This window comes from Anas platyrhynchos, chromosome 1, assembly GCF_047663525.1.
Source record: "Anas platyrhynchos isolate ZD024472 breed Pekin duck chromosome 1, IASCAAS_PekinDuck_T2T, whole genome shotgun sequence".
NCBI classification, from domain to species: domain Eukaryota; kingdom Metazoa; phylum Chordata; class Aves; order Anseriformes; family Anatidae; genus Anas; species Anas platyrhynchos.
Window position 1 is genome coordinate 152768544 of NC_092587.1, and position 18404 is coordinate 152786947.

General features: G+C 43.8%; 1 protein-coding gene across 8 annotated transcripts in view; it reads right to left on the reverse strand.

Moving 5' to 3' along the window:
- The window catches only part of FARP1 (FERM, ARH/RhoGEF and pleckstrin domain protein 1), a 193791-nt gene that overhangs the window by 138174 nt on the left and 37213 nt on the right, over positions 1–18404 (reverse strand). For all 8 annotated transcript variants that reach the window (XM_072032447.1, XM_038173450.2, XM_038173449.2 and 5 more), the window contains exon 2: positions 16720–16915. In XM_072032447.1, the coding sequence (XP_071888548.1) occupies positions 16720–16890 (171 nt within the window). In that variant the 5' untranslated portion in view covers positions 16891–16915. The remainder of the gene's footprint in view (positions 1–16719; positions 16916–18404) is intronic.

The following is an 18404-nucleotide window of genomic DNA, read 5'->3' on the forward strand; positions in this document are numbered from 1 at the left end:
CCTCTCTTGCACAGCTCCTCCTCTAGGAATACTGCCTCTCCTCATATTTCCATACATCTAACAGCAGGTTTTCCATCGACAGAACATTCACTTGGATTGCACGAAAAAGCCTGGGAGATGGTATAGGACAGCAGCTACACCCAGAGCAGGTCAGCTGGGTGAAGTCAGCCTTAGCTACACTGGATGAAAGAAAATGGATAAATGGATGTAATTAAATTAGAAAACGTTACATAAAGCAATTTTGCCACAGCTTTAAAGCAGAAGCATTGCCATTGCCAAGGATGCCATTCATAATGTTATTTTGCTTGTTAGCAATGCCTATAAATACCTGAATGGAGGGTGCAGTGAGGATGGAGCCAGGCTCTTTTTGGTGGTGCCTGGTGTCGGGACAAGAGGCAGGGGGCACAAACTGGCCCCCCGGAGGCTCCCCCTGAGCCCCAGGCAGCACTGCTGTGCTGTGCGGGTGTGGGAGCCCTGGCACAGGCTGCCCTGAGAGGCTGTGGGGTCTCCTCCTTGGAGACCTTCAGAAGCCACCAGGACATGGTCTGGTGGTCCTGCTGGAGCAGGGGTTGAATGGGATGGCCTCCAGAGGTGCCTTCCAGCCTCAGCCATCCTGTGATCCTGTAGTATTACATACTGCTATGTACGTGGTCTCTCACTCTCTCTTTAAATGGTATATTTATATAGCACTACTGTTTGATTGCTATAAAATCTAGCTTTTTTTGCTCAGTGATCCGGAATTTGAAACAGATTACTACACTGCAGGAGAGGAATGAGATATTTTAATATCACCAGGTTTGTTTTGCCTATTAAATGATTTTTTTAACCCAACTCACAGAGCTAGATTTGTTGTGCAAGCCTATAGCAGAGCTAGCTTGCCCTCAGAAACAAGCAACCATTTTAGTTCCTGTACCCAGTGACCAGCGTTCCCTGAGGTTTGTGAATTCCTCCGCTCCCATGCAAAAAAAGGGACAAACCAGGCCAAGATTTTCCCTCTGCTCCCGAGCTTTTCCCATGTGGCTAGCAAGAGTTTGAGACAAACTGACAAGGCATTCCTGCTTCGCTTCAAGTAGCTGCCCTGTTGTGAGAAAGTGCTGCTGCACAAAAGAACAGACGGAACTGGGATTCCAGCTTCATTTCCTTTTTCAGCTGGAGACACGAGGAGTCTGACAACACACATGGTAAAAAAAAACAGGAGAAAGATGTTTGAGTGCTCTCAGCGCTTGGATCAGATGTAAAAATAAGCAATTAAAGCTTCTTATTTTCTGCCTCCAAATGACGCCAGAGGTAATTTGTTTTTAATGTCAACCTCTCGCCTTCATCTATGGTTCCTAAATCAATGACAAAATCTTTAAAATGCTATTCTTACCACATACTGCATACAGATCATTCAGCATCAAAACAGCTGGCCAGATTTTGTAATTAAAAAAAAAGAAAAGAAAAAAAAAAAAGAAAGAATACCTCTAGTTTTCCTGCTTTATTGGAAGAAAAGGTGAAAAAATAGACACAGATTTCTGAAAACTGGATATGCAGTTGATATCCTGCTGGCCAGGACAGCAAGCTCTTCATGGTGTAGTACCTGCTTGTGAGAGAGCCGAATGCAAGTGTTTTGTTTTGAATGTCTTCTCTGTTTTCCTACAGCTGGGGTTTCAACCCTTTCTTTGAGGTTAACATGAGATTAGCACTGCTGCGGGTTCCTCCTTCCCCCCTTTTTCACACGTACACGGCTTTGAAGCCTCAAGCACTTGCGAGTCCGAAAACAAGGGCCGAAATTCCTTCAACTTGCTAAGAGAAACCTGAGCTGTATTCTTTGCCTCCTTCCTAAGCAACTGAGAAAGCACCATAAATCCCCAGCGCGCCTCTCAACCTTTGCCCAGGGAGCTCTACCAGGAGCTGAAGCAGGTCTGTGAGCTGCAAAATGAATCTGCCAACGAAGACGACACGGCGTGCTTGACACGGTCAGTCACTTTCAGCATCTCAGCAAGTAGCCACGTTGAGGTATTTCCACATTTTAAGTGCTTCCATTGTGGCTGTGCCTGCTCCTAATTAAGGTCAAGGAAAAGCAGACTTCAGATGGACGCAGAAAAGGCTCCTCCACCTCTGTACGTAAAAATATGTTCTGCTATTTTGAGGCAGGTTGGTTATTTGCATCTACCGCTGTCAGATGATCTTTAATCTTGTCAAGCAGACGAACAGCAGCTAAGGTGGTGCTAAAAACAGCACCCGTTATACCAACCTGTAATCTCAAACCAGTGCGGTAACTGGGTCACGCAGGGGTCAGAAATAATATTTTAATCAACACGTTTGATTCCCTGTGAACGAGCAGACAGATATCAGAGCTTACTTCAAGTCTGCTTGCCAGCTTGCAAAGGGAGAGTAAACTGATAGCAGCATTCAAGTGTGTCGTTTGTTGTTGTTTGTTTTTTTTATTCCCAACTCTTCCCAATAAGTCAACCAAAAAAAAAAAATAGGGAAAGCAATTCACAGCAGCATTTCCTGCCTTTTGAAAGATCCACACAGACCACACAGATATTTAGTCGTCTTCATAACTGGAGACCTGGGTTTTGGGCATGGAGGTTCGGTATGATGATGCATGCAAGTAACTGTATGGTTGGTGACTGAGCACTGCAACAGTTTGCCCGGATTAGTTGGGTTGGGTTTTAAGGCTTGGGTTGGGTTTTAAGACTTGGGGTTGCCTTTTGAGGCACCTGGATGTAGTCCTGGGTGACCTGCTCCAGGTGGCCCTGCCTGAGCAGCAGGGGGTGGCAAGATGACCTCCAGAGGATCCTTCCAACCTCAGCCATTCTGGGGTCCTGTAATTATCTGAATACATAATAACTGAAATGGTTGAAACTCCATGACACGTGTTTCAGACACCTTTGGAGTACCCAAAACTCCATCATCAAAAGTCCATAGAGGCCTTAGCACTTATCTTTAATATCATCTTTATCTTCGGGACTTGTGATAAATGCGGGAGAAGGTCTGTTCCAAAACACAGCAGAGCTCACTGAACGGCATCTCCAAACACAGAACCCAGATCTGGTTTGTCCTCCGAGCCTAAGCCAGCAAGAGTCCTTCGTTACGTTACTGAAAACTTCTCTTGGACTGCCAACCTCACTGCTCATTGAGGAGCTTTACTTTATCAGTCAACGGAGCAACCACACAGCGGAGAAAAAATCCCTTAAAGCTGTTTTCACCTGCTTGCTGTTTCAAAACGGTTGATGGACTGGATGGTATCTTGTGTTGCTTCAAAATTTGGCATCACAAAAGGGTGAGCACTGTTCTAGCACTCCTTCACCGGGCTTGCCCATTATCATGTGGATTTCTTTCTTCTCAATTACTGTTCTTGGTAGCCCACGCTGACATCTGGGCTTGAAGCATGCTCACCAGGGGAAGGAGGGGTAGTAAAAGGGTATCCAAACTCTAGATCCCGTAGAAATGTCACATCACCATTTTACAGAGCCGGACGCCACCACTCTGCGTGCTGTCTCAAGCAAGACAAATACTGGCATGGTTATTTGACTCACAACCTTTCAGCAAGCAGATTCTTAAGCTATCCCAAAGCAGGGAGGCTTTTGGGGCGGTAATTACCCGTATTAAAGCCAGCCCTTCACCACCTTCCAGCTGGTGGCCTGGGCAGACTTGAAAAGCGTGCTTTTCTCCTCTATTTTTCTGGTTAAGGGCCCACCTAGTTAAAATACTGCAGGAGTCTGCGCCTTCCCTCTCGCCCTGCAAGCTCGGCAGGCGCCCTGCCAGCTCCTCCTTTTCGGCTTCGAGGGAGAATAAGCACATCCTGCTGCAGCAGCCAGCTGGCTACCTTCTCCTGTCAGGGCCTTAATATACTTCCATAAAGCATTCAGCTGTTGCTGGATGCGAGACAGAGTGCTCCACAGTGCCTTCCTCCAACAGTCCTCTTTCTTTCCTAGCGCAGACCAAAGGGATGAAAGAACCATACGCAAAGGAGCAGGCACGAGGATACCAACACAGCCTTCATTCTCCGGGCAATCAGAAGTCACCTAATTCATCTTAACCTTCATGCTAAACATTTTGTGTTCGGGACAAAGGCTCACGTGACAGAAGTTCATGCGAACTTGAGAAACTTTCATGCTACTTACAAACTTTTATTGACTCCCCTCAAACTTTGCTCCAGCTTGGCTCAATAAAAGCTTTCTTGTACCGAAGAGGAAAATGTTTCCACTCTCTTCAAATGAGCGCAAGAAAACCCAAACATTTCCAATTTTGTTCTAAATGTGAACATTCCCTTTCCATGTCCCTAGCTCAAACACTGCATCACTGAGAAACTGAAAATGAAAGAACAGACGAATAAGCAGGACTGGCCTCACCAATGCTTTCTTGATCTTTTCCATGAATCTCAAATCCAGTCAGGACTGGAATTCCTGTGGCCAAATCAGCAAGAAACTTATCTTTCTGGTAATTTGGTCATCTCAACCAGATGCTGGGAAACTCGCTCCAGCTGCTCTTGCCTCTCTTCTGGGCCTGTCTGGAGAAGGCAGCCTGTCCTGCAGGAGCCAGCCAGCCCTCTCCTTCCCAAGGGTCAGCGCTCACTGCAAGCAACATAGCACCACACACATGGCAGCTTTTTCCAGGGCAGCTGGCAGGAGGCTGAAGCAGGAGAAAGAGTCTAGAAAACAAGAAACTGAACCCCAAAATGGGCAAAAGGGGCTCAGAGAGACTTGGTTATTTTAGGTATTTTTACTGAATTTATTTTCCTCACTCCTGTATACTTTAAAACATTTCAATAACATGCTGAAAACAAACAGCAAAGATCTTTCTTCTGATATCTATGTTGAACCCACTGAAACTAAAACCATCCAACCACTCGCTTTCTGCCAGCACACAGAGCAGGGACAGAAGGGCACAGAAAGTTTTGCTATGGCTGCACATTCAACTTTATAGCTGTATAAACAACCGTGCCTTAGCAGTATCTTAGCTACAGCTCTTAGCTCCAATTAATCATATTAACGTAGCAGACTTGCAATTTGCAGTAATTTTTAAGAGCCACATCATTAACTCTCTGCTATGCGTAAGCATCTGACGGGAGGCAATTAAACACTGAGGAGGGAGGGATCCTGTCTCCAGCTCTGCCACTGACTCTGCTGCACAGTCACTGCTGGTTCGGAGAGCTGCTGCTTTATGTGACTGTGTCGTGCTGTGATGTTTAAGGCATGAATGCATCAGACCACCAGCGCGTCGAGTACTGGAAAAAAAAAAAAAGTAATAAATCTGGAAAGTTACGCTTGGATACAAGTCCAGCACAGTTCTCTCTCCTCTTAATTTTGTTTCTCGTACATTTGCATCTTCAAAATGTACAAAATGTACTTTCCCAGCTCTCCCCCCGTTCTTCCATCACACTTCTGCATGCAGTCACCAAAGCAGATCTGGCCTGCCATTATCAGACCCATCTCCTTCACCCAGTGCTTTGCCATTTCAGACAACTCTCACTGTAACAGCCTAAAACACGTCTGGAGATCCACGTCTGGACTTCACATGCTAGAGCTGTGGTTTTCACCCTCTGGCATCCACCACCCATGGACCCAGCAAACCGAGGCCCATTTCCAGAAGTTCATTGATACGGCATCGCCTTCCACACGTGTGACCTTTCCAAAGGAATTTGCAGCACCACTGCACAGCCTTTCGGGGCCTTCAAGTGTCCCCAGAGGAAAACAAAAGGTAATTGGTAACTTCTATCATCCTACAATTCTGTTCACCTGGTTAATCTCAATGCGAGGATCTGATGGCCAAAAAGGAATTGAATTACCTCTGAGTGGAGCTACAATATCCATGGGAGAGGGGTGTGAGTTATTCATCTTCTGGAATAATTATAATTCACAGACAAATTAGCCAGGCATGCCCAAAATGAGCATCTCTTGCTAAAATAATGTTCTCATTTGAAATGAAAAATGTAAATGTTAACACGTAAGCCATCAACAGATGCAAAAGCATTAGATTGTGTTAAGTAATTTAATCCTTTTGTGCTACTTTAGTGTCAGGCTGACAAGCTCCATTTCATCCAAAATTTCAGTTTTTGAGTAATGAAGAGGCAGTGGCCAGTGAATTATTAAACTTCTTAGCTGCAGGAGATAACTTGCAGTTTAACTCTCGGTAAAATATTACCATGATGGCTGAAACTCAAGATCCTTTTTTTTCTTCCCCTACAACATCCTACAAAATTCCCATTTTCAGAATGACACATTTCTGTTTGCAACACTGCTGTATCTGCACAGGAAATAAGTCACTTCAGCGAAACCAGGGGCAGCAGTGTTAACTGACCCCTCAAAGGATTGTTCCCCCAGCCCAGGAAAATGCTGAACTGTTTCCTCCCTAACCTTTAGCCACTTCTCCTGGCTAAGCTCTGTAGACGTGATCTTCCCTGTAACGAAACATAGGCAGCACAGGTCTGAAACGCTCTGCAGAGAAGCGACCTTTCCACTGAAAGGCATATACCTCTTCAGAGTTGTTTATTTCGAGGAACAGATACAAAAAGAAATAACAGTGGCTAGACTCAGCTTGTGTTACGTGAAGCAACAAGGTCACCCTCTCCTGATTCTGTTTCTCTAAAAGCAATCCCGCTTGATTTGATACAAGAAATCTGAAAACCTAGCTGTGGAATCCAGAAGGATTTCACAAGATTTTCAGGTGGTTTTTCTTGTTGACTTTTTAAAAGCAGCTGCACATATGAAGTCTCCCCTGAATCACAAAGCCTGCAGCTTGATGTTTCTACCTTGCTCTTCTTCAGACTGCCAAAACGATGAAGTTGAACACGTGGTGACACAACCAGCCTCTTTCCTTGAGTTTCCTTGAGTTCTTTTTCTTGAATTTTGTTTTTAGAAGCTTCCCTGGTCTTTGAAAGCACACTGACACAAAGTAATTCTTTGATGTGAAGTAAAAAAATTAAAAAGAAAACCTGAAGGGTTTGGTGAACTCTAAACCAGAAGCAAGCTTATGACACATCTCATTTATACAATGAGCACTGCCTCTTGTGAAGGGTTCAATGAGCTCTAGAAAAGAAGCAAGCTTATGAATTCTCGTTTAGAAAATGAACCTTATCTCATTTCTTTTATAGCCTTAAATGCAATTTTGCCACACAGAAACCCAAAGCTTTCTACCTCTGGGTGGCCAGTCGCAGAGTTAACAGTGACGCATCTTCAACTGTGAAGTCTGAACTTCAATTAAGTCCATCAAAGAAAAATAAAATGCTAAAACACTCCTGAATCCTTCCAGCTAGTGTTTCTGAGATGTTGTTGTATGGACCTTCAACAACCTGCTCGTAGTTCTCCCTGCCTTCAGCTAAAGGGCTGGACCTTCCTCCAGGGGCCCGTCCTAACTTGGACACTCTGAATGAGCATTCAGGGGCTTCAGTGAAAAGTATTTTATTTTGCCAGTGACCAGGGTTTGTTCTCAGGTGCAAAGCTGGTTCTGAACTCCTCTGGAACGTCCAGGAGCAGACAGCACCGAGCTAGTTTTATTTCAGGTTGCAGTGTGAATTTGATGCTAGGATTCACTGGGAAACCACTTGACAAGGTTCTTCTACAGCCCTGTAAGAAGACTTTTTATCTCAGGCTTCACAAATCGTTTCCTTTCAAGTATATTTTACATGTATTTCCTTGCTTAATTCTGCTAAATCCCTTTTATTTCCATTCTGTTCACCAAAATAGTGGTATCTGAAACTAATTCCCACAGGCAACACTCCCCGAGGAGCCCCTGGACCCTATAATCTCATAAACTAACCTAACTATTTCCAGTTACTCCTGTCCACCCAAGGCAACGTACAGTGGCTGACGTTTATCCGTGTCAGTAATCAGGAAGGGAAGGTCTTCCACTAACTCAGTTATTCCAGATCTGGTATTAACTGATCTGTTAAAATGCACCGCTTGAGGAAGATCAGAAAGAGATCCCTGCAATGAAGAGATACACAGTTTGTCCATCTAGAAAAATACAAACAAAGCAATGCATGTTTCTACCTTCTAAGAAAAGACAAAACTACAAAGATGAGATGAGATGGGGGTTAGACAACAGTTGGGAATAAAACTAAGCATCGTAACAGCTATGCAATGAGGCACTGAAATGTGAAAAGTCCTTTCAGAACAAAGATGTTTCCCTTTATGCATGAAGAGCAAGCTTCTGAATACCATGCATCATCTACACACAAATACCATCACCTAAATGGAGATTATTGCAGATAAACTCAGTGAGAACCATACAAAGATATTGCGGGATGAGAACTAGGCCTACAGATACAAAAGCAAGGCAAACTGAAGATAAAAAGAAGAAAGGCCTCCAGGATCAATTGGAAAACCAGGTGACAAGGTAACAGCGAAAGAAGCGAGGAGAAAACCTGCCTGCTGCTGTGCACTGCAGGAATATTTGCATCTGCCAACAGGCCATCAGAAAGCAAACTGGCACCAAGTCATAACTCACCATTTGCTATTTATATTCTGGCAGCATTATGTTTGTGCAATTTCCATCCATCAAAGCCTCCTTTTTGGGGGTGGGGATAAGAAAGGGAGATATTGTAATCTACCTCTGCTATTGCTGTTTGTGTTTGCTGAGTTATCTCGTGCTTGATGTGTGCCTCATGCATCACTTTTCATTCAAAAATTGACATATTTATCCAAGAGCAATTTTAACACACTAGCTTTATTCAAAGAGGTACAAAGACTTTGGCAGCCACTTCCAGCTGTGCATTTTATGTGATTTATGCATTGTCACGTAAAAGGCAACGTTTAATTGTGTGTGTGTACTGTAATCACAGCCCTGTCAGGGCACTCCGTTGGAGCAGCGGAGACAAGCTTAGAGGTACTGCTAAGTCCTCTGAAGGCTTTTAAACCTGGGAGCTGGTGGAGCCCCTTTACAGATCTCCCCGATGCAACAACAGAGATAATGCTTTAACGATTTCATCCTCATGAAATGAGGATGAAAAAGAATGAAGGTGGTTGAAAACCTACAAGGAGATATGCCCACGACTCCAAATGCCCAAGGAGATATGCCCACGACTTTCTGCTATCTCCTGTTAGCCTGCAGAGTATCAATAGCAAGAAATTCAACCAGCAGTTGCAAAGGAGCTGCGGAGAGACAAAGAGGACAAGGAGGATAAGCTGTAAAAGGTGTGTTTTAGTGTCCAGCAAGGAAGCACGAACATGCAAACCGATATGAAGTCGTATTCTTTATGCATTATATTGGTCAGAGCTCCTTGTTCTCTCTTCTACTTCTGCAGCTTTGTACTTCTGCAGCAGCTTCACTCAAATCTGAAGCACTGCTAATACGCTCTGTTGTACTTACCCTGTCACCTACCTGATCGTGTAGCAAGCTGGTTGTTCCAGCTAAGCAGGGGAAATCAAAGCTTTTTCTGCAGGGCTAACCCCATGAGCTGCCTTGCCATAGGGCCAGAGAAGCATCCCTGCCAGGGCAGCAGGGGGGCTGCCAGTGCCACCTCCTCCAGCAGCTGCTGAGGCTGTGGCTCCATCAGCTCCATCACCCCGGAGAAGCAGGCAGGAAGAGAGGGCTTGTGGCAGATTTGAGGTTTAGGGAAAGAAAAAGCACAGATGACAACCCCTGATGAACACACCGAGATGAATCCCAATGCAAAAAGCAAATCCCAAGCTAAAAGGCAGAGCAAGATTGGATGCAGAGCGAGGAACCAACAGCAGACAAATAAACCTGGAGAGAGGCACTTCAACAGCTTGTGTTATCAGCAGGCAAAAATTGTTAACACACGGCCATATTCGACAGACAATGCACTGAAAGGGAAATGAATGGGCAATTTATACAATTTTGCCATTCTTTTATCCTGTACTGCTTAAGCCTTTGTTTACAGGGATAGCTTGCCATTCTCTTCAAAATAATGGAAGAAAGCAACTGCAAAAGGAGTCCGTGATAAAGGTTCCTCCATCTCTCAAGCAGATGAGAGAGTACGTTACAGGGAAATATGCTTTTACCTGAAATTTCAGTTCCTGAAATTCACAGTGCTCTGAATGGCCATTCATCATGCTGTGTGATACAATCACATACCAGTGATGCTTCGCATCTGAGCCCAATTTCCCTGATCTCCTGCTCGAGCTTTAGTGCGGGAGCGTAAGCCAGGAGTGCGTAGAAATGCCTGAAGCCTGCCATGAGATTGTGCTCTTGCAAAGCAGCACACTTAGGCTGCAGTTCTTTAGCTGCAGACAACACGCTTTATTTAAACAATCACTCTCCAGGTAGAGGAGGAAGGCAGCTATTTTCTCCCAAACGCTTATCTTGCTCATCTCTTATGCCCCTCCGGAGCATATGGCCAGAAGCAAAGACAACTGCTTAAGGAAAATAACCTCAGCTTGACCACCCTGTGCTGGCAAAGAACAGGCTTAAGTAAATTAATCATGGCATGCGTGTGGACCACAGCACTAATGAGCTGCTCCTCCGAAGCACGCTTTCCTTTGCGGCTTCCCTGTAACAATTAGGAGAGAGGAAAGCAGCAGGTTTAATTTGCTCCCCCCAGCACATCTGAGCTTGCCAGCTATGGGGTGCAGGGAAGACTCACTCCCCGCCTCACGTGGATGGGGAGTAAAAGGAAACAAAGGAATTTGAGCAACAAGTTAGGTACCTGGATGATAGATGAAGACTAAGCCGTGGCCCTGTGCTCCCCTTACAGGGATATACAAGCAGCTCCAGAGAGCAATTAATCTCATCCTAAAATACAAATCCGAGACGGGCATGATGAACAGCCTGCTGAAGGTACCACGTTTGCACCCTTAACTCCAAATGGAAGAGCGATTGGTTGAGGCTGACATCTAGTTTTAAAACCTTTGAAGCCAGAAGAGAGGACTCAGGGGGGAGGAAGGAAGCAGACAACAGGCCAGCTGCCCTCCTTCCTCCGACCCGAGTCAGAACATCCTTCCCATGCTCCTGAAGGAGGAAATGCAACGAAATCTCCTCTTCTGTCACATTACCCACTCACCCACAGGCGTGCTCCTGAAGAAGAGGAAGGGTGCAGACGATGAGCTGCTCCTGGCACAGCTGCTGCCTCCAAGCTGGGTGGCCCAGGGGAGCCGCCTGCAGCTGGGCTGGGAGCCCACAAGCCCACGCTCCCCACGCAGAGCATCGCAGCAGCACCCCACAAACCAGCCCGCAGGAACAGATGTGGGCTCTGCTTGGGAACAGATGTGCTGGGGACTGCTCCTGTGCTGCCTCCCGCGCCAGGCTGCCCGCAGCCCTGCCAGCACCACGCTCGGCCTTGGGACGGAGCGAGCACAGCACGGCCGAACCCGGGGGCAAAGGCATCAGAGAAGCCTTCCCTGACCACCCTGAGGTTAATTAATTCAAGGTAATTATATTCATTTCCCAGTTAACTCCAAACACATCAATCCAGCCTGAAAAGGCGCTGGATCTGCTGGCAATTAGGTTATATTCTCGCTCGTTCTGTCAATCCTACAGAATATTGTAACAAAACAAAAGCAAAACAAAGCAAAAAAAAACAACAAAAAACAGCCCAAACCCAGCCGTTTAAACAGCCTGCTGCCTTGGGTTACAGGATTTGGCTTTTGCATCATTTTCTCTCCCGTTTTGAAAAGCACATGAAATTATTAACAGCAGCAGCCAAAACTTCCAGCCTTTCCCCAAGGATGTTCCAATCGCCCGTCAGCAAAAATCAGGGGGTTTGGGTATCTGCTGATACTGGGTATCTACTAATGTCCGTCTGCTGAGAAAAGTGTAGCTGATCGGTTTCAGAATTACAGAAAAAAAAACCATGTTTTTCTTCTTCTAATTTCAGAAGATCCAGCGGGGCTGGTGTGACAATTAGGGAATATTTAAATGCTTGATATTCATTGGAAATGGTCTGACAGGGGTGGCCAAATAATTTCAGGCATGAGAAGAAAAGAAAGTCTCAGGCTGATGAATAACTGACATTTGACCTGCTGTTCATTTCCGAAGCTGGAAAAAAATGCAGCTCGGGTAGCAGTTGAAGCTGGCTAAGAAAGCATAAAACACTGCTTCATGTTTCTGTGCTGCCCTATTGTCTAATGGTCTTTTTTTTAAAAAAAAAAAAAAACAAAAACCTGTCTTATTCTCTGAGAAACTTCAATGGCTATAATATGGGTATTGAGGAGAGGGGCAAATAGCTAGGACGAAGCAATTACCGTAGCCCATAAATGTTACAGAAAATAATTTAAGCGTTTCTCAAAGTGCAGATGAAATTTCAGATTTAACAGAAGAGCGCAACGCCTGTGCAAATTTCTAACAGCAAGATTACGTGTGCTGTGGTAAGCAGAGAGGCTTTTAAATATTAAGCTTTTCCTGGCATGTTTACAGTGGCCTGAAGTTGGCAGGGAGTACCCTTAATAGAAGGCATTTTCCCCACAAAGGAAGTAGGAACCTCCATTAGATGGCTGCACAAACAAAACCAACCGAACAGCCCACCCCAGAACATCAGTCTTAAAAAACACAGCCCAGGCAGGACGATGAGGTCCTTTTTTTACTGAAACTTCTGGGCATCAGGCACAGAACTTCCCTGCCAACGCACAACATCTGAACTTGAGTAGAAGATAAATGCTTGTAGCCCGAGACCATTTGGTCTCTGTTCTCAGATATTCCAGAGATGAGGAAGTCTTTCTCTTCTGAGAGAAAAGCAAATTGAAATGAAATGTTTACAGTTGATGTTTACTAAGGATTATACCCTCGCTCTGCTTTCTATTAAAAGACTCCTGTCGCTTAAGAAACCAGGTGTTAATCCCTCAAAGCGAATGACATTTCCCAACCCTGCATATTTCACAAAGCTTGAACACTTCCAGAGGGAAAGAAGGTTTACACGAGACAGAAAACAGATGTTTAATAAACTGGGCTAATCTGACAGGCAAGCATGTTTTGGTCTTTCCAAAAGACGGCCACAAAAAGGCAGCAACTATTTTCTTCCAGACACAATAAAGATGACTTGGGTTTGTTTCTAATTAAAGAGACCAGGGCCTAATTGAAAGAAGAATCCTTACCTCCTGCGTTATACTTTGATCTCAGCTTTGATGCTAATGGGAGAGAAACAGCTCTGACTTTCCATTTAGTATCAGTAGTCTCATTCCAGTCCAATCAGCATCGTTCGCCCCCAGACGCGGATATGATCAGTGACAGGCACCCTGTCAGTCATGGTTAAACCTGGTCTGAGTCACAGTCATCACAGCAGCCTAACGTGAGAGTCAGCCAAGCCTTTGGCATTACCTGGGAAGGAACAGCGCTGACTCTTCCCGCTTAGGAACAGCTTTCGAGCTGATTATTTCTGTCATTGGAAGAACTATAAAAATAAACATCATGTAAATTGCACAGTACTATAAACATTAAGGGATTATTCCCCCAGAATGATCTCCGGTGAATGCAAGCCATCAGCTCTTTTTCCTGACCGTAGAAACTTACTTTCTTTTTGACTTAAACTGCTTTGAATCTACAGGAGGGACTGGATAAAAACTAACACATGAAATCCATTGGTTTTGCCATGTTTTTATACAATTAACCCCATTCTCTTCAAACTACCTGAAGCTCGTACACTCCAACCTCTCCTGTACAATACACGACTGGCATTGCTGTGTTATCTAAGTCATATGGTTGAACTGTCAGCCTTTCAAAATGCTCCCAAGCTGTTTATTATCATTATGTGTACAAATGGGAAGAAATATTCTTCCTCCCTCACATTAGTCATTTTTTGTTAAAGCTGTTGTTCTCTTACCTAGCAGAAAAGGACTGCATTTGCTGGTTCTATCACATAGCCATAACTCAACTGAATGTTAGCTGAAAGAGACTGGTCTATTTTGGACCTCCGTGGTCTTCCTGTTCGCATATCTCACTAATTTTTCAGCAAACGTAGCCAAATTGGAAGTTATACCCGGAAGAAAAAAGCAAGGAACAAAAATCAGTTACACATTTGCATGCAACCCTTCCATGCAGCCAACGCCACGGCCAACAGCTGTGCGTGCTGTTGGTATTACCTCTGAACTTGTGGCCTGATTTTCAGGAACTGACCACCTGTATTCAGCAATGAAATATTCTCTCACCAAAAGACAGAATATAAGTTTTCCTACATACCCTTACTTTCACAGTACTGCATTTGCAAAGCTTGATGGAAAGGCCTCCATCGAGGGCTTCTGTTTTTCAAGTCTCCCACACAAAGTCTCTCCACTCTCTCCATACACTTTACGGGTGTTTTTGACAACAAATATAATCTACAGACCCATATGAATCTATGGGGACCTCTTCCTTTTAATGCCAAAAGTTGGTCAGAACTTCTCCTTGGTGAAGAAGAAATGATACTACAGTTACATCCCTTTTAACCAGCCCAAAGAGTGTGGGGGTGGAATGGAAGTAGGGCATCCTTTGCTGCTGCTTTGTTATAGACAGAGCAGACACAGAAATCTCAAAAAAAAAAAAAAAAAAAAAAAGACAAGACAATAAAAATCTCCCACAGCCTAAGACCTTTTCCCAGTGTTAGCTAATGGGTAGGGCTGAACCTACATCAGAAGTTGTTCTAGGAGTAGCAAGGAAGGAGGACCAAACAGCTGAATAGTCCCAATTATTTTCTTTCTTTCTCAGAAATGAGGAAGGAGCAGCACCAGTATCTGCTTCTATTTTTGCACAGAGCTCATGAGCAAACAGTAAAGTGATACAACTTACACTTTCTACCATCCTACAAGGTACAGAATGAGCAGCAATAAAAGCACTCAAAGTTTGGCCCGTTTGCTAATGCAGAAAAGAATGTCGAGAAAAAAATCCTGAAACTGTGAGAAACACAATACCTTCCCAGTTTGCACTTGTATCATATTTTGAAGGGTTTTCTTCGTAATTGTGGCTGCCAGGAGCTAAAGTTTTGGAAAGAGTAGCTTCAGACCCTCAGTCATGCAAAAAGCTTTTACTTCTCCGCTGAAAAGCAAGCCCACAGATGTGCTTAGGCATATATGTTTAACATCTTCTGCCCACGGCCATACTTGCTGCTCCTAAAATATTTTGCTGAAATGGTGTCACTTACTTTCTTCTGTGTATACTGCACCAGTCTGGCTAAAACCAGCACACTTATAAATGGGAACATGGGTTTTCCAACATGTATAAACATCTCAATTTGCATTTATTAAACATTTTTTTAGTTCTGTCAGATTGGCCTAAAAATTTGATGCCTTTTAGAGGAGACCAAGAAATATGAGTATTGTTCCATTTGACTATGCATAACTTGAAGACAAAAGGCTTTAGAAATCTGCTCCAAAACACTTTATAATCAAAAAACACAGCAAATTGCACAAGATTTGATTTTAAAACTAATTGGACTCTCAATGCACCATTTTCAAAGAGTTTTAGGAGGTTTTAACTGCTTTGAAATGAAAATATTATCTCTGGGATAGTAGAGACGTTTGTACTACACCTGATAAGCAGCACAAGTTTCATCAGAATCTGGTATTTTAAACTAGAACTGAAATTTTGGACAGTGATTCATACCCAAAGATTGCTAATTTTATTCTGTTTACTGTAGATACTTGATAGGCATTTTGAAGGGCACAAAACCATGACGACTTGCTACGTAGGTACATATTTCAACTTCATGACAATTCAGTTTACAAACACCAATCTAGAGAACTTTCTTCCTGCTTCAAGAAATCCTGGGACTGCACACACATTTCTAGTCAGGTCACGAACAGCAACAGAGAGCAAACCGAAAAGCGTATGTGTGCACACAAAACAAACAGAAAAACATGTTATGAACAAGTGAAAATTCTTTTTTATGTGCATTTTCATAATCATTTCAGCTTTAACACCGGGATAATATTTTACCAGTTGCCATAAGCAATTCGATACAGTACTACACAGTGAGTGAGATCAACATATCTCACTGGTTACCCCCCATTTCACAGAAGGGAAAATTGAGCCACCGAAGGCATGGAAGTTACCATGGTGACATAAAATGCATGTAACAAAGGATGAAATTCGAACTCAGGTTTCCAGTTTCCTATTCAAGGAACCTCAAGAAGTTTGAAAAATATACATTCCAGCACCCTTTCATAACAGTAACTGCGTTCAACAACCTCATGTGTTAATCACCTACGTGTGGCACGTTAAAATTACTGACGGCTAGATAGAATAAAACATCATTGTTCTGTGTATCAAAACTAATTCAAACTAAGTCTTCTGATCACACACACACACAAGCAGGAGTAACCGTTTGCTTACTTGGCAAGTGCAAACCTAGATTAATATCAGTGTGCACTGACTGTACAGAGAAACTTTAGATGGGATTGCTTTGATTCGTCCCTTGCACTCAGTGCATGTGTGAGCACTTGGTGTCTTTAAGAGTGATCAACTGGTGAAAACTTTGATGATTTCAAGTTATCACTGCAAGGACCTGCCAGAGGGAAGAAAAATCATCTGTGTAGTGTTATGTTTATTAGATCAAGGGCAAAAGAGCACCACAGAAATATATAAAATGTTCAGAAAGCAGAGGAAACCACTGATGTAATATGTGAAGGGGAAAAAACACCAAAAACTTTCATCTCCTTTCGTCTCTTTTGAAGCTGTTCAAGCAGAAACTGATTCTATTGCACCATCATATATTTACCTTTGATATAACAGCCTTCTTCCCTGCAACATGAATTCATTAGCCACAGAACCACAGAGCTGAGATACAAAGAGGACTGGTTTATAACCATGCATTTTTAGAAATGCCTCAACAATCTTTAGCCACCCTGACGTCCGCATCCTTACCGGAACATCAAAAGTTTCTTGCGTGTCATCCAGCATCTGAATCTTGATGGAGACAAGTTTTCCTGGAGGTGTCATAGGTGGTTTCTGTCCATGCTCCAAGGTACTGATCCCAGCATTCTCCTGAGCTCCCAACCGGGATCCTGCTGTTGGTCTCTGCTCTGTTTCACCCATGTTTAGGGAAACACGTTTCTTATATCTGAAAAGGGAATCAAGGCAAAGGAGATTGTTACCATTAATAAGTAAGAGTTGTAAGTATATATACCATAGTGCTCATGTGCAACAAGAGGTAAACTACCACATGATCCTTAATACAAATACTATTATGAACATATATATATATATCATATTTATATCATATGAAGGCAGGAAAATGAGGCAAACTTTACAATTTTTAAAATGCAGAGCCTAATCGCCTGCTAGGATAAGGAAGATCGACGGGTCGCCGTACTGCACAGTGAGAAAAGAGTAATACTCCATTCCTCTTGAAAAACGAAACATGACCGCTATGGAAACAGACCGTGACACAGCCCAGATCTCAATGAGTTATTGCTAATTTGATGTACTTACAGATTAGGCTGTTTAGCAGCCAAACCCAGGACTCCCAGAGATGGCCGGAAGATGAGAAATGCACGTGGGGCAACTCACCACCTGCCAGCCATCATCCCCTCCTGGCCTTATCAGCACTTTCTCCTTTGCTCCTTCCAACCTTCCCTGGTCCTTTTGCAGCTGCCATTGTGCTGCAGGCTCTGTGAAGCAGGAAAGCTGGAGGGGCGTAAGATGACCCCAATTAAATGGCCTCGATATTTGGTTTCCTTTGGGGACCAGATCTGCTGTAGGATGTGGAGCCTGACGCAGTCCCACTGGTGGGTCAAGGACTGTGAGAACAGGCCGTAGGAAGTCCGGAAAAAGCCAGAATAACATCACTGGTAGGGAAAAGCAAGGCTTCCCAGCACAGGCAAACCTGGCTTCTCATGGAGCCCTGTAAGGAGCACGGGAACCCCAAGGCATGCTCCTTCCCCACCATGCTAAGGGAAGGCTCCACCGGTACCAGCTCGCCAGCACAGCTCCCTGAATAGGGGTGTCTTCTTCGTATCCATGGAAAGAAACCTCAGAAACTGGCTTGCTAATTTTGTTTCCGTGCAGCTTTTGCTCTGCCTTACACAGCGTTTCCTGCTAAATAAATATCCTATCCCAAAAAAAGAGAGCAGAGCTACAACAGTGATTCAGTGTGATTTTTCATTAACTGGCACAGCTTTGAACCTTCTTTTTTAATTCAAGGATCATTAGTTTTACTTGTCAAGTGTTACACATCATACCAGAATTTTATTCCACTTTTTTTTTTTCCCCCCCACATCTGACATTCTAGCTGGATTTCTGATGAAACCTGCTGCTCCTGTCTATTTGTCTTTCTCGGTAACTGCATTTCCATTCCCCGTGACTTTTATATGCTGATCAATGACCATTAAAAAAACATGTAGCACACGGAAAGAATGGAAATGTAACTTTCCAGCTGAACAGAGCTGTAAGAATAGCACTGCCAGTCACGGCCTGGCTTTTACTCTGAGGTTAAAATTATTGAGAAGCCTATGGGAAAAACAGAGAGCACAATACAGCCTATGTACTAGGGAAATGTCTCACCAGTTCTACCGTATACCATAAAGACCAGTGCCATGTAATAAGATACT